This window comes from Oncorhynchus gorbuscha, linkage group LG12 (assembly GCF_021184085.1).
Source record: "Oncorhynchus gorbuscha isolate QuinsamMale2020 ecotype Even-year linkage group LG12, OgorEven_v1.0, whole genome shotgun sequence".
NCBI classification, from domain to species: Eukaryota; Metazoa; Chordata; class Actinopteri; order Salmoniformes; family Salmonidae; genus Oncorhynchus; species Oncorhynchus gorbuscha.
In genome coordinates this window covers 46,057,133-46,073,383 of record NC_060184.1, presented here as the reverse complement: position 1 = coordinate 46,073,383, position 16,251 = coordinate 46,057,133, and the positions used below count along the sequence as shown (strand labels likewise).

Here is a 16,251-nt window from a genome sequence, read left to right as displayed (position 1 = left end):
GCCAAGAAGTTTCCTTATTCCCTGGAGCTGATTTGAACTACAGCTGGGGGAAAGTTAGGCTATTTGTCATAGATAACCACATACAGTTATTTGTTGAAGTCAATGTTCAATTTTACAATAGCTTCAAGTTTATTGTTGAAAAAAAAGACAAAAGGGTTTGAGGACACTATATTATTCATATTGTTCAACAAAAACATTTGGAATCTTTCCTCTTCTGTCCTCCATTTACCCTCAGACTGAGGCTCCCAGTTGGCACCTCTCCATTACAAAACTATATTTTTTTCCCTGTCAGAAAAAGCCTATACACGTGGTTGTTATGTGTCCAGTAATTTTCCTGTTTTTCACTGTGGTGATTGTCTGAACAGACATCTTCACACAGCCGACTGAGTGACTCAACCCTAAGACACCTCATCTATATAAAAACAATGATGAGATCTCATTATCTGAAAATGTCTTGACTGAAATAAAAGCATAGACTCTGCGTTTGACCTAGCTCATTATGCAGAACTGTTATAGCCTTGTGTATCATCTCAGAGAGAGTTAACCATTTGCAGAGTTGCATTATCTCTGAAATATTTTTTAAATCAACAGCCTAGTGACCCAAGTCCACAAATCCTTTATAGAAGCCTCTGACGACCTTGATCCAATTACACTACTGCTAAGAGAGACTGTCCTTAGGCCATAGGTACCAGTCTATTGCACCTGTCTGTCTGTCTGTCTGTCTGGCTTTCTCACTGAGACACTATGTATGTGATGGGTGTGTAGACCTAAGGGTGGGATCATTTGTCTGCACAAGACTGGGGGAAGAATTTTCTCCATGCGGGACAATATATTATTCTATTCAGTTCTATTCTTTTTTTTATTTCATTCAGTTCTATTCTATTCAGATCAGTTCTATTGAATTCCATTCCATTCGATTCTCTCCAGGAAAAAGTATCACCCAATGGTAACACTGTGGATCATGGTGCATGATGACCTAGGGTCCCCCTGCTGGTTATTCCAAGCAAATGGATGTCCAGTCCTGCCTGTGAGTCTCAATAAAGTTGGGTGACATAACTTCAAACCCCTTTGCAGAATCTGGAAGAATCGTCGGGGCTCGTGCCAACCACAAGACAAGAGATCTCAATTATGTAAGAAGAGGAGACGTTTTATTATGTTTCATTGTGGGAAAAATAAATGCAAACAGTGGCATTTAATCCCCCAACAACAGTAAAAACCTTCGCGTGGGAGAAGAACGTGAGCCACTGCCAACTAACTTGCATCAGCTGGGGTTGAATGGCTGAGTGCTCAGTCACAGGTAAGAAGTAACGTTTGGCTAGCTAGCAGCTAACTTGGCTTGATGGCTAGTTAGCTTGATCCTTTTATTTTTAAAGATAAAAGCTAACGTTAACCCTTTAGTTAGCTCGCATGCTATTTAGCTAAATCATATCAAAGTCAAATGACAGGGTTTGTGTTGAGCGCAGTTGTGAAATTGCACTCTGCATTAGCTTAACTAACGTTACGTTAACTAGTTAACGTTAGCAAGCTAGCGGACTGAGACAAATTCTCTCACTCAGTGACTCACTTCGCTAGTCTTTGGTTGTCAGTGTGGCCACACTGTTAGACGCGTGTTCATTTAACTTTAGATCGAGAAGCTGGCTGGTTAGCTAGTTAGCGACACAGCCTAGGCTAGGTACTGGTGGACTCATGCGGACTTTTAGCAATGGCTATGCCCTTGCTTGTCGAAGGAAAGCCAGTGAGAACCTCTAACAAATAGTGAACGTTGTTGCCTACTTATGTGATGATGGTTGGCAAAGTCTAACTAACTACATGACGTGCTCTAGTATCAAAGTCCAGAAGAGGTGATCTGTCATACTCAGATCCTTGACACGACTCCAAAGACTAGGCGAACGAAGATGTCAACATAAACGCCTCGTCTTTGGAGTCTCGTGTCAAGGATGTACTTGCAGCCTGTTAAGTTTGTTACCGCCTTGGTTGCTACTCATGTTATGCCACTCAGTAACACGTAGGTTATGTCTTTTCATGTATAGACTCTCTGGATTTGAATCCAGATGGGCCTTCATCACGACAGAAACCAAATCAACACCAGTCCAGGAGGGGTCGAGCCAGAGTGGACCACAACCGTACCTGGAGTAGTCCTAATAATTATGGCCCACTGCCGCAGCAGCAGCAAGAACATTTTCATCATGGGGTCAAATCATCTCATGACAATGTCCTAGTAAACTTCCATCCTCCTCCCCACCACAGAGAGGATGTACAGAGGGGTCGAGGAAGAGGGGGTAATGGAAGTTGGGGGGAGGTGGCCGGGGCTCAAGGGGCCGGAATCCGAGGTGGAATAGGCCTGGGGTTGAAATTGGCACTGGGCCCCTTGGCTTACCTGGGGGCCCCCATGGACTTGTTGGTGGAGGCTACAGGCCTGGAACACTCCACATGGAGAGGGGACCCCCCATTGACGGGCCTAGCTGGCGTCGAGACCCTGGGGGCCGGGGGGGAGAGGTGGGGCCTGCCCACGAAGACCACCAGGACACCCGGCCTAAAAAGCCCCGGCGGTTCAGCCAGGAGCCACGGAGAGGAGAGAGGAGCTCTAAAGGACCTCCTCACTCTCTGGACAAGCAGGAGAACCAGGAAAACCATGCTACAGGAGGAGGGGGAGGAGGCTGGGATCCGGTTGAGCCCAGAGAAGAAACCCTATCATTAGAAATTGGAACCAGAAACCGTAAAGGCGGTAGGACTGAGGACAGGAACCCCCATGTTGACCCTCGAAAGAAATTCCAAGAGCCAAAGCGAAGCCAGGGGCCGATCAAAGAATATCCCCAGGAGAGGAAGGAGTCTGAAAGGGGAGCCAGCGGCAGAGACATCCTCCCTGCCCATCATGACAAACTGGGCCCCAGCACTGAAGAAGAGCCCAACTGGAGGGGTCAGGGGAAATGCACCCCCCTGCAGGACAGAGGCCAGAGGAGAACACCCAAATATGACTACAGGCCTGGGCAGAAGAGGGGGGACAACATGCCCAACAAGAGCAAGGAGACACAGACCGGTGAGAGGGCAGTTTCACAGAAAACAAAATAACCAACTAAGCTAAAGAATATGTGAATTTTTTTATTTATTAGATCGGTCATTTGTGAATGAGTTTGCTCTGAGAGTAGTTATCATGTTGAAAGTATGTTCCAAATGGCACCCTTTTCTCTACATAGTGCACTACTTTTAACCAAAGCCCTATGAGCCATGATCAAAAGCAGTGCACTATATAGGGAATAGGATGCCATTTGGGATTGAACCATCATTATTAAGACCTCTCCAGTTATGGTCCACTCTGGCTCTGACCCTCCTGGACTGGTGCTGGTTATGTTTTGGAGTCTCTGGTGACTCTCTCCATCTCTGTCCAGGTTGCCTGATTGAGCAGCTGTCCGAGGAGAAGTATGAGTGCATGGTGTGCTGTGAGGTGATCAGGGTGATGGCACCTGTCTGGAGCTGTCTCAGCTGCTTCCATGTCTTCCATCTCAACTGCATCAAGAAGTGGGCCCGCTCCCCAGCCTCACAGGCAGACGGTAGGCCGAACACAGACAGACCAACAGGCAGACACGTGTGCAATTAAGCACTGCCCAGCAGTCACTCATTCAGCTGTGCATCTATTCATGACTTTTAACACAATAGTCCTCCATAGATAGCACATTGCTGCTCCAGCCAGACAATACAGGAGTGCAAATTCTGCACGACAGATGAGGCTACAATATCCACTGTAGCAAAAATGCGGCCCCAGTGACCTTATCCAAATTGCAGTGGCCTTCTATTATCTTAATTGCAACTAATGTGCGCTGTTACTTCTGTACTAACAATGTCACAATATGTTGTAACTTTATAAGATGTAACTTTATTTAAGATGTAGTGCACATTTTGTGGACAACCATCATTATTAAAGAGATCTGTGAAGGATGCTATATGTGATATTCAAGCTTTTGTTCTAATTTTTAGAAACAAATGATGGGTGGCGGTGTCCAGCTTGTCAGAATGTTGTCTTCCAACCCCCAAACACCTACAAGTGCTTCTGTGGTAAGTGATTAGCTAATAGCCATTATTCCCAGACAGTAGTCCATCCCTAGTCTTCCTCGCTCGTTGAGATGCTTTGCGCATTATGTATGGGATAATCAACAAGGGGTTATGCGTTCTATGTAAAATAATGAATGACTCGCTTCGCATTGGCTTGAAGGGGATTCTGGAGCATGCATTATTTAAGTGATAGGGCCCAAGATTGTCGAGGCCCGGCAAACCATGCTAATATATCCTCCAAACTCTGGCTTTGAGGGCGTTATCACTTTTATACAACGGGTTACCAACATGTTCAAATAATGATTGACATATTTTCATTAAAAATGTTATTTTGATATATTATTCATACTTTTTCTATCCTTTCACAAGCTATAGTCCCAACACAAACCTAGGGTTGCAACTAGGGCTGTTGCGATGACCGTATGACTGCCTCCATGTGACCGATTAGTCACAGTAGTTGGGCTTCTCCAAGCTCTTATGCTGGGTAGCTCTTATCCTGGGCCGGCAGGGTAGCCTAGTGGTTAGAGCGTTGGACTAGTAACCGGAAGATTGCAAGTTCAAACCCCCGAGCTGACAAGGTACAAATCTGCCCCTGAACAGGCAGTTAACCCACTGTTCCTAGGCCGTCATTGAAAATAAGAATTTGTTCTTAACGGACTTGCCTTAAATAAAGGTTAAAAAAAAATGCTGCTGATGGTCATTAGTAGCCTACCAAGCATGCTAACTGCCTCGTGCTCAGCACTGTATTGTCCACTCTAATCAATCTGACATCAATGCAAAGGAAACCAAAATTCTAATCAAACACTTCATGAGAGCCCATGATCTCATGTTGCGCAACATTTCTATAGGCTATGCAATTGTGGGAGAAAACAAGAGTGATGGGTGCAAATAAAGAGGATCCCATCAGCTTTCTATAGGCTAGGCTTACTAGATTTATTTCTCCACTTTCCTAATATTAAGCTTATGTTTACAATAGGACTGACCTGGCTGGCATGAAAATAAACCATGGGGGAAAAGTGGATACCTAGTCAGTTGTGCAACTGACTGCCTTCAACTGAAATGTCTTCCGCATTTAACCCAACCCCTCTGAATCAGAGAGGTGCGGGGGGCTGCCTTAATCGACATCCATGTCTTCTGCGCCAGGGGAACATTCCCATTCCCAGTGGGTCAGAAGTTTACATGCGCTCAATTAGTATTTGGTAGCGTTGCCTTTAAATTGTTAAACTTGGGTCAAACTTTTCAGGTAGCCTTCCACAGGCTTCCCACAATAAGTTGGGTGAATTTTGGCCTATTCCTCCTGACAGAGCTGGTGTAACTGAGTCAGGTTTGTAAGGCCTCCTTGCTTGCACACGCTTTTTCAGTTCTGCCCACACATTTTCTATAGGATTGAGGTCAGGGCTTTGTGATTGCCACTCCAATACCTTGACTTTGTTGTCCTTAAGCCATTTTGCCACAACATTGGAAGTATGCTTGGGGTCATTGTCCATTTGGAAGACCCTCTTGTGACCAAGCTTTAACTTCCTGAATGATGTCTTGAGATGTTGCTTAAATATATCCACCTAATTTTCCTACCTCATGATGCCATCTATTTTGTGAAGTGCACCAGTCCCTCCTGCAGCAAAGCACCCCTACAACATGTTGTTGCCGCCCCCGTGCTTCACGTTTGGGATGGTGTTCTTCGGCTTACAAGCCTCCCTCTTTTTCCTCCAAACATAACAATGGTCATTATGGCCAAATAGTTCTGTTTTTGTTTCATCAGACATTTCTCCAAAAAGTAATTTCTTTGTCCCCATGTGCAGTTGCAAACTGTAATCTGGCTTTTTTTTATGGCGGTTTTAGAGCAGTGGCTTCTTCCTTGCTGAGCTGCCTTTCAGGTTATGTCGATATAGATACTTTTGTACCTGTTTCCTCCAGCATCTTCACAAGGTCCTTTGCGGTGCTGGGATTGATTTGCACTTTTCATACCAAAGTACGTTCATCTGTAGGAGACAGAACGCGTCTCCTTCCTGAGCGGTAAGATGGCTGCATGGTCCCATGGTGTTTATACTTGCGTACTAATGTTTGTACAGATGAACGTGGTACGTTCAGGCGTTTGGAAATTGCTCCCAATGATGAACCAGACTTGTGGAGATCTTGGCTGATTTATTTAGCTTTTCCCATGATGTCAAGCCCTGAGGCACTGAGTTCGAAGGTAGGCCTTGAAATAAATCTACAGGTACACCTCCAATTGACTCAAATGATGTCAATTAGCGTATCAGAAGCTTCTCAAGCCATGACATCATTTTTTTTCTTCCCCCAAGCAGTTTAAAGGCACAGTGTATGCAAACTTCTGACTCACTGGAATGTGATACAGTGAAATAATCTGTCTAAACAATTGTTGGAAAAAATACTTGTCATGCACGAAGTAGATGATCTACCCGACTTGCCAAAACTATAGTTAGTTGACAAGACATTTGTGGAGTGGTTGAAAAATTAGTTTTAATGACTCCAACCTAAGTGTATGTAAACTTCTGACCTCAACTGTAAGTGCATAGATGACATGTTTTTTCCCACTGCCCCTGTTTCGATACAGGTGTATGATAATGGTCCATTCTAAATCGAAACAAATGTCACATTATTAAATCAACTTTTCGGACGCCTCGTGTTGCCTAGCCCATAGCCCTATATGTTTTAATAAGGTTTGTATCACAACTATCACATAGTATTGTGTGCTCCTTCCAAACAACTGTACTTTAGCTTCATCTGTCCAGAGTATTTTGCCAGTAGCACTGTGGAACAGTCAGGTGCTCTTTTGTGAACTTCAGATGTGCAGTAATGTTTTTTGGGGGACAGCAGTGGCTTCATCCGTGGTGTCCTACCATGAACAAGATTCTCGTTCAGTGTTTTACATATTATAGACTCGTCAACAGATGTTGGCATGTTCCAGAGATTTCCTTAAGTCTTTATCTGATACTCTAGGATTCTTCTTAACCTCTTCGAGCATTCTCCTATGTGCTCTTGCCGCCACTCCTAGGGAGAGTAGCAACAGTGGTAAACTTTCTCCATGTATAGACCATTTGTCTTACCATGGACTGAACATCAAGGCTTTTAGGGATACTTTTGTAACCCTGTCTAGCTTTATGCAAGACAACAATTATTCATCTTAGGTCTTCTGAGATTTCTTTTGTTCGAGGCATGGTTCACATCAGGCAATGCTGCTTGTGAATCACAAACTCAAATTTAGTGTTTTTTAAAATATAAAAAAATGAGGCATGGAAGCTCTAACCAAAATCTCCAATCTCGTCTCATTGATTGGACTCCAGGTTAGCTGACTCTTGACTCCATTTAGCTTTTGGAGAAGTCATTAGCCTAGGGCTTCACATACTTTTTCCAACCTACACTGTGAATGTTTTAAATTGTGTATTCAATATATATACAAGAAAAGTACAATAATTGTTATTAGTTGAAGCACACCGTCTATTCTTGTGACTTAAAATCTGATCTTCATCTATGACAAATTTATGCAGAAATTCCAAAGGGTTCACATACTTTTTTGGCCACTGTATAATCAGCGTATGAGTTTCAAGTTTGGGGATGGTAATTTTCACTATAAACATTCACCTTTATAATAAAAGCATTACATGTATAATTGCATTTGCGGTCACTTTTGGTAATGGTGGTTTCCGCTAATGGAACATTTGCGCTTATATCCTACTACCATGTGCGCATTACTGCGCTTATAATGTGAAGAAATAAACTATTAGGCTATCAACATGTTAAGCTAAACATTCTGATCCGTTGCGTCAGCCACATTGCCTAAAAACGTTTTCTTCCATGCTAGTTGTTGTATTAATTTGGGATCTATTGCATCATCAACTGTCTCGGACTGTTTGGAATATTTATTTCTGGCACAGAATATAATAATAATTTTGTACTATGGGGGATAGTAGATTGACATAGGCTAGTGCTTTTGCTGTTTGTTAGGCCTACTCATCTTGTTTTCGTCAGCGCCCAGTTGTGTCCCCGATTACGGCCACAAAGGGGATGCTGCCGAGAAATTCAAGGCATTATCAAGTGCTTGTCAAATTGTGAATGAGTGACAATTGGAGTGTGTATAGCCTGAGCAAAAAACTAAGCAGAACTTAGAACAACTTTTGTACGTTTGTAGAACTACAGTTAATAACTCTAAATTAAGCATATGGGAGTACCTATTTCTTTGTTAACATCTCAACACAGAATAGATGCATGTGCGCACTCCCTCAAATCCTTTAGAGAAAATGTACATTTGATTTTGCTTTGTTTAATTGTATTCTTCATACTATAAAATAATGCCACGGAATTGTAAACCAATCTTATCTGCTAAATGAAAGTGTTTCCCACAGCCATTTGGCCCATCAGGACCTAGGCTATATTACATGGATTTATTACTTTTGAAAATGTGTGGAAGCCAGGAGATACTAAATGTGTTTATGTTCATGGTAAATTACCGCGAGACCGACCAGTTATTTGCTTGACATTCACCGGCTGACAATTTTGTGACCTCCACAGCCCTAGTTGCAACCCAAGCCAACTGGTTGTTCGGTTGCTAGAGACATAACCCAGTCGTGCAGACTTTTTGTTCTGTAACGTTTGTTCTAAATGTTCCATTGCCATACTGACTGGCAATGTTCTTATCCCTTGCTAGCTTGCTAGCCAGTCAACTGTAGCTAACTTAGTCACGTCAAAATGTGCAGCCAGAATAACAGCAAAGTAGCTGCATTTGCTCACGCTGTTTTCCAGAGACATTTATTTTGATACATCCATAACAATGAGCTTATGAGGTGCAATTTTGCTCTCCCGTCAGGACACGGTTGTTCAAAGGAGCTAGCCAACAACACAGCTAACACAATCACTTCAAACTGAAGCTGGAAAGACTGCAAAATGGATGCACTTTGTTTTACCTTTTTTCAATGGACATTTCTTTGTATATATCCAATGCTGTCTGCTTGTTTCATCCCAACTCCTGATGCGTTCATTACTATGGAACAGCTGGGGATTGAATTTGAATGTTGAAACAATGATTCAAATGTCGTAGAGACCGACCGCAAGGTTTTGACAAATCTCCTCTGTTAAACTAAATGTTAGTCTAAAAGAAATGTAAGAATGTCCACATACATTTCTATAGTGGGGATCAAGTTTATAAATTGCCTGGTTGGGCTGATGAGACCGTGGATTGCGCAGTCAGATGGAACAGATTAAATAGTAATTTTAACGTCATAGATTTAGCCGGTGGTAATTTGTGGAATAGACACTGGCTGGAATGAGGTCTTTAACCAATCAGCATTCAGGATTAGATCCACCCGTTGTGTAATTCCCTACGATGCACGGTATAATACAATGGCTAATGCGTGGAGTTGCATCTTCCATGGCGCTGCATTATTTTCCAGAGACCATTTACATGTTATCCCAGGCTATGATTTAACATATTAGAAATGTGTTCAACATCCGCTGAAGTAGCTTGCAAGTGTACTAGATAGCTACAATAGTTGCTTTGGTAACCAAACAGACTTGCTAGTTTAGCTAACCAAACATCAATCCTAGCTTGATATTATAAAAATCGAATTTAACAATGAATGTTTTCAATTCAACTTTTGCTTTCAAAAGCTGCTCAAACATAGAACATGTAAGAATGCACTTCATAGCCATTGAATTCTACCATGCATTACAAGGAAATAATGCACGCTCTCGAACAGCGATTCTGAACTTGAGGGTTTGACCCAAGTGAGTTTTTGAATGGGTCGCAGGTGTCTGAGTAAAAGTAATAATAAATATAAACAAATGTATTAACAAATACTCAGGTCTGAACTTAAACAATTTAAACCAGGTAGAAAGTGTGTAGAAAAGATCATGAACATTTTTTTAATATAATTTAATCCCAGAAAGAAATCTATTTTCAATAGAGCTATTAGTAGTGCTATTTTGGATGATTTAGTGGTCTCATACCAGTGAGTTTTTAACATTCTTCATCAAGAGTATGGGCAAAATGTATTTATTGACAATTAGAGGTGGGCATGTTGGTCCCTTGTTTTATAATTGCTACATTTAGTTTCAATTCAGCATTAAAAATAGTTTTCCAGATTGTATATTGATTATTTTTCACAATGCGAATATTGGTTCATGACTGAGACAGCGTGGTTCAATTTGGGTCCCAAGGCAAAACCAGTTGAGAACCACTGCTCTAGAATGCCCTTCAAGACAATCAAGAGTATTCAACAATGCCATGGTACAAAACGAATAATCATCTTAATGACACTGAACTGATAAAATAAACGAGTAGTAGAAATCAATTTCCTTGTCCAAAGTTCTTTCTCTACTGTGTTTCCTTATTCTGTGATTGACAGGCAAAGTGACCAACCCGGAGTTCCAGCGTAGCGAGATCCCACACAGCTGTGGAGATATGTGTGGGAAGAAGAGGAGCGGAGCAGACTGCAAGCACCCCTGTAACATGTGAGACACAACCCAACCCATACATAACGAACCTCATCCCACCACCACATAACAATCTGTGGTTCAACAACATGAAGAGGTTGTCTTGATTGTGTCGCCTCTGTGGTTCTCTCTGCAGCTTGTGTCACCCCGGACCTTGTCCACCGTGTCCTGCCTTTGTCACCAAAGCCTGCATCTGTGGAAGAACCAGGTACTGTATATCCTCTTGACCTCATGTTTGCGTCCCAAAATGGGCCCATAGGGATCTGGTCAAAAGTAGTGCACTATATAGGGAATAGGGTACCTTTTGGGACTTGGACAAATATCTACATCGTAATAACTTACCCACTGTTTATTGACATACATTTGAAGTCGGAAGTTTACATACACCTTAGCAAAATGCATTTAAACTCAGTTTAACTCAGTTTAACTCACAATTCCTCACATTTAATACATGTAAAAAATTCCCTGTCTTATTTATGTCAGTCACTTTGTTTTAAGAATGTGAAATGTCAGAATAATAGAGAATGATTTATTTAAGCTTTTATTTCTTTGATCATATTCCCAGTGGGTCAGAAGTTAACAAACTCAATTAGTATTTGGTAGCGTTGCCTTTAAATTGTTTAACTTGGGTCAAATGCTTCAGATAGCCTTCCACAACCTCCCCACAATATATTGGGTGAGTTTTGGCCCCTTCCTCCTGACAGAGCTGGTGTAACTGAGTCAGGTTTGTAGGCCTCCTTGCTCGCACATGCTTTTTCAGTTCTGCCCACAAATGTTCTATAGGATTGAGGTCAGGGCTTTGTGATGGCCACTCCAATACCTAGACTTTGTTGTCCTTAAGCCATTTTCCACAACTTTGGAAGTATGCTTGGGGTCATTGTCCATTTGGAAGACCCATTTGCGACCAAGCTTTAACTTCCTGACTGATGTCTTGAGATGTTGCTTCAATATATCCACATAATTCTACTCCCTCATGATGCCATCTATTTTGTGAAGTGCGGAGCAAAGCACCCCCACAACATGATGCTGCCACCTCTGTGCTTCACGGTTGGGATGGTGTTCATCGACTTGCAAGCATCCCCCTTTTTCCTTCAAACATAACGATTGTCTTTATGGCCATTATGGCCATTTTTGTTTTGTCAGACCAGAGGACATTTCTCCAAAAAGTACGATCTTTGTCCCCATGTGCAGTTGCAAACCGTAGTCTGGCTTTTTTATGGCAGTTTTGGAGCAGTGGCTTCTTCCTTGCTGAGCGGCTTATCAGGTTATGTCAATATAGGACTCGTTTTACTGTGAATATAGATACCTTTGTACCTGTTTCCTCCAGCATCTTTACAAGGTCCTTTGCTGTTCTGGGATTGATTTGCACTTTTCGCACCAAAACACGTTCATCTCTAGGAGACAGAACGCGTCTCCTACCTGAGAGGTCAGATGGCTGTGTGGTCCCATAGTGTTTATTCTTGCGTACTATTGTTTGTTCAGATAAACGTGGTACCTTCAGGTGTTTTGAAATTGCTCCCGAGGATGAACCAGACTTGTGGAGGTCTAAAATGTATTTTGAGGTCTTGGCTGATTTCTTTTGATTTCCCCATACTGTCAAGCAAAGAGGCACTTGAGTTTGAAGGTATGCTTTGAAATACATCCACAGGTACACCTCCAATTGACTCAAATGATGTCAATTAGCCTATCGGAAACTTCTATAGCCATTACATAATTTTCTGGAATTTTCCAAGCTGTTTAAAGGCACAGTCAATTTAGTGTATGTAAACTTCTGACTCACTGGAATTGTGATCCAGTGAATTATAAGTGAAATAATCTGTCTGCAAACAATTGTTGGAAACATGCCTTGTCATGCACAAAGTAGATGTCCTAACCAACTTGCAAACTCTACAGTTTGTTAACAAGAACTCTGGAGTGGTTGAAAAATGAGTTTTAATGACTCCAACCTAAGTGTATGTAAACTTCAGACTTCAACTGTACCTTCGCTTAGGCTGCCAAATGTTTGTCATTTCTGTGTCACAATTACTAAGGTTTAACAATTGGTATAGGAAAAACTTTGCACCTCAGCCCAAACACTCACAGTAAAATACATCCGTACTTCTCTCTGCAGTCAGCCAATGCGGTGTGGCCAGGCCACTGCCATCCACTGTGACAAGCAGTGTGACTTGATCCTCAACTGTACCGAACACACCTGCACCCAGGCGTGCCACAGCGGACTGTGCCAGCCATGCCAACTACAGGTCCAGCAGGGTGAGATACAAGAAGAAGTTCCACATAATATAAAAAATAGCGACGACTTTGTCCTGGTCTCAATCTCTTAGCTGTGGTAATGCGTTACACTGATGCAGTCTCCTGTTTTTCTTAACCTCTGACGTGCTATTGCAGTGTGCTTCTGTGGTGTTGTCTATCGGGAGGTGCTGTGTGGGACGGATAAAGACTGCTTTGACGGCTCAGGACACTTCTCCTGTCAGAAAGCATGTGGCAAGTACGTTCTAACCAGCAGATAGGAAATAACTTTTTAGTTTGCTACTTTGAGAATATGATCTCTTTCTGCCTGAAGATTAGTCAGTAATGTCTTAGCCAGATTTGCAGAGCATCCTTTTCCTTGCTTCAATCATGCCTTGTATATTATTGATTGATTTTCTGATTCGCAATATTTTCTCGCTCTCAGGATGTTGGACTGTGAGGCCCACCGATGCAAGCAGGTGTGCCACCGTGGGCCATGCCAGCCGTGCCCACGCTCCCCCAGACTGGTGAGGAATTGCCCCTGTGGGCAGACGGCCTTGGCCAAGCTCCTGGAGCTGGGCTACCCTGAGCGCCGCAGCTGCTCTGACCCAATCCCTTCCTGTGGCAAGACCTGCAACAAGCCCCTGCCCTGTGGATCCAACGGTAAGACCGACAGTGTGTCCACAGGTATGATCTTTCTATGGGATTAAATGTGTTGACTTGTTCCCCCATGTCATTACAGACACTATCCACATCTGTGAGAAGCTGTGCCACGAGGGCTGCTGTGGCCCCTGCACACTCACCTCCACCATCAAATGCAGATGTGGTTCGAAGATCAATGTTAGTCCCCAAAAAGGAGTACTGTACATCTATGGTGTTTGTATCATGCTTGTATCGTGATGGAAAGTCTTCAAATGTAATCAAATTGTATTTGTCACATGTGCCAAATACAACCGGTGTAGACCTTACAGTGAAATGCTTACAAGCCCTTAACCAACAATGCTTTACGAAGTTTTAAGAAAAAATAAGTTAAGGGGGAAAAAATAATAATAATAATATAAAAGTAACAAATAATTAAACAGCAGTAAAATAACAATAGTGAGGCTATATACAGGGGGTACCGGTATAGAGTTGATGTGCGGGGGCACTGGTTAGTTGAGGTTGTTGAAGTAGTCGCTCTGGATAAGAGCGTCTGCTAAATGACTTAAATGTAATGTAAATGTAATATGTACATGTAGGTAGAGTTAGTGACTGCACAGATAATAAACAGAGTAGCAGCAGCGTAAAAGAGGGGTCTGGGTAACCCTTCGATTAGCTGTTCAGGAGTCTTATGGCTTGGGTGTAGAAGTTGTTAAGAAGCCTCTTGGACCTAGACTTGGCGCTCCAGTACCGCTTGCTGTGAGGTAGAAGAGAGAACAGTCAATGACTACGGTGGCTGGAGTCTTTGACAATTTTTTGGGCTTTCCTATGACACAGCTGTGATGCAACCAGTGCTCTTGATGGTGCAGCCGTAGAACCTATTGAGGATCATAGGACCCCAAATCTTTTCAGTCTCCTGAGGGGGAATAGGTTTTGTTGTGCCCTCTTCATGACTCTTAATGTGCTTAGACCATGATAGTTTGTTGATGTGAACACCAAGGAACTTGAAGCTCTCAACCTGCTCTACTACAGCCCCGTCGATGAGCACTCTCCCATTCTGTCTTTTTCCTGTAGTACACAATCAACTCCTTTGTCTTGATCACATTGAGGGAGAGGTTGTTGTCCTGGCACCACATGGCCAGGTCTCTGACCACCTCCCTGTAGGCCGTCTCATTGTCGGTGATCAGGCCTACCACTATTGTGTCATCAGGGAACTTAATGATGGTGTTGGCGTCGTGCCTGGCCATGCAGTCATGAGTGAACAGGGAGTACAGGAGGTGACTGAGCACGCACCCCTGAGGGGCCCCTGTGTTGAGGATCAGCGTGGTGAATGTGTTCTTACCTACCCTTACCAGCTGGTCAGGAATTCCAGGATCCAGTTGCAGAGGGAGGTGTTTAGTCACAGGGTCCTTAGCTTAGTGATGCGCTTTGAGTACTATGGTGTTGAACGCTGAGCTGTAGTCAATGAGTAGCATTCTCACATAGGTGTTCCTTTTGTCCAGGTGGGAAAGGGCAGCTTGGAGTGCAATAGATTGCATCATCTGTGGATCTGTTGGTGTGGTATGCAAATTGAGAGTTGGTCTAGGGTTTCTGGGATAATGGTGTTGATGTGAGCCATGACCAGCCTTTCAAAGCACTTCATTGCTACAGATGTGAGTGCTACGGGTCAGTACTCATTTAGGCAGGTTACCTTAGTGTTCTTGGGCACAGACACTATGGTGGTCTGCATGTTGGTATTACAGACTCAGTCAGGGACAGGTGGAAAATATCAGTGAAGACCATTGCCAGTTGGTCAGCGCATGCTCAGAGTGCACATCCTGGTAAGCAGTCTGGCGCTGCTGCCTTGTGAATGTTGACCTGTTTAAAGGTCTTGCTCACATCGGCAACAGAGAGCGTGATCACACAGTCGTCCGGAACAGCTGATGCTCTCATGCGTGTTTCAGTGTTACTTTCCTAGAAGTGAGCATAAAGTAATTTAGTTATCTGGTAGGCTTGTGTCAATGGGCAGCTCACGACTGTGCTTCCCTTTGTAGTCTGTAATAGTTATTAGCAAGCCTTGCCACTTCCGAAAAGTGTCGGAGCCGGTGTAGTACGATTCAATCTTAGTCCTGTATTGACCCTTTGCCTGTTTGATGGTTCGTCGGAAGGGCATAGCGGGATTTCTTATAAGCTGCCAGGTTAGTCCTGCTCCTTGAAAGCGGCAGCTCTATCCTTTAGCTCATCCTGGATTACAGGATGTTGCCTGTAATCCATGGCTGCTAGTTTGGGTATGGCCGTACGGTCACTGTGGAGACAACGTCATTGATGCACTTATTGATGAAGCCAGTGACTGATGTGGCGTACTCCTCAATGCCATCAGAAGAATCCCTGAATATTTTAGTCTGTGCTTGCAAAACAGTCCTATAGCATCTGCTTCATCTGACCACTTTCTTATTGACCAGGTCACTGGTGCTTCCTACTTTAGTTTTTGCTTGTAAGGAGTCAGGAGGATAGGATGGTCATATTTGCCAAATGGAGGGCGAGGGAGAGTTTGTGTGGAGTGAAGGTGGTCTAGAGTTTTTTTCTTTTTTCTTCTCCCCACCTCCACCACTGGTTGCACATTTAACATGCTGATAGAAATGTGGTAAAACTGATTTAAGTATACATGCATTAAAGTCCCCGGCTACCAGGAGCGCCGCCTCTGGATGAGTGTTTTCCTTTTTGCTTATGGCGGTATACAGCTCTGTGATCTTTGTGCCAGCATCAGTTTGTGTTGGTAAATAGGCAGCTTTCAAGAATTTAGATAAACTCTCTTGGTGAATAGTGTGGTCTACAGCTTATCATGAGTTACTTTACCTCAGGTGAGCAAAACCTCGAGACTTCCTTAGATTTAGTGCACCAGCTGTTACAATA

General features: G+C 43.2%; 1 protein-coding gene across 2 annotated transcripts in view; it reads left to right on the top strand.

The window, feature by feature from the left end:
• Positions 1-1,052: 1,052 nt before the first annotated feature.
• LOC123991067 (transcriptional repressor NF-X1-like) overlaps positions 1,053-16,251 on the top strand; it is a 32,110-nt gene continuing 16,911 nt past the window's right edge. For both annotated transcript variants that reach the window (XR_006830750.1, XM_046292240.1), the window contains exons 1-10: positions 1,053-1,297; positions 2,031-3,037; positions 3,387-3,548; positions 3,973-4,050; positions 10,407-10,512; positions 10,631-10,702; positions 12,605-12,744; positions 12,880-12,979; positions 13,166-13,383; positions 13,463-13,560. Coding sequence is in view for 1 of the 2 variants with exons in the window: in XM_046292240.1 (XP_046148196.1) it covers positions 2,431-3,037; positions 3,387-3,548; positions 3,973-4,050; positions 10,407-10,512; positions 10,631-10,702; positions 12,605-12,744; positions 12,880-12,979; positions 13,166-13,383; positions 13,463-13,560 (1,581 nt within the window). In the remaining variant the exon portion in view is untranslated. The remainder of the gene's footprint in view (positions 1,298-2,030; positions 3,038-3,386; positions 3,549-3,972; positions 4,051-10,406; positions 10,513-10,630; positions 10,703-12,604; positions 12,745-12,879; positions 12,980-13,165; positions 13,384-13,462; positions 13,561-16,251) is intronic.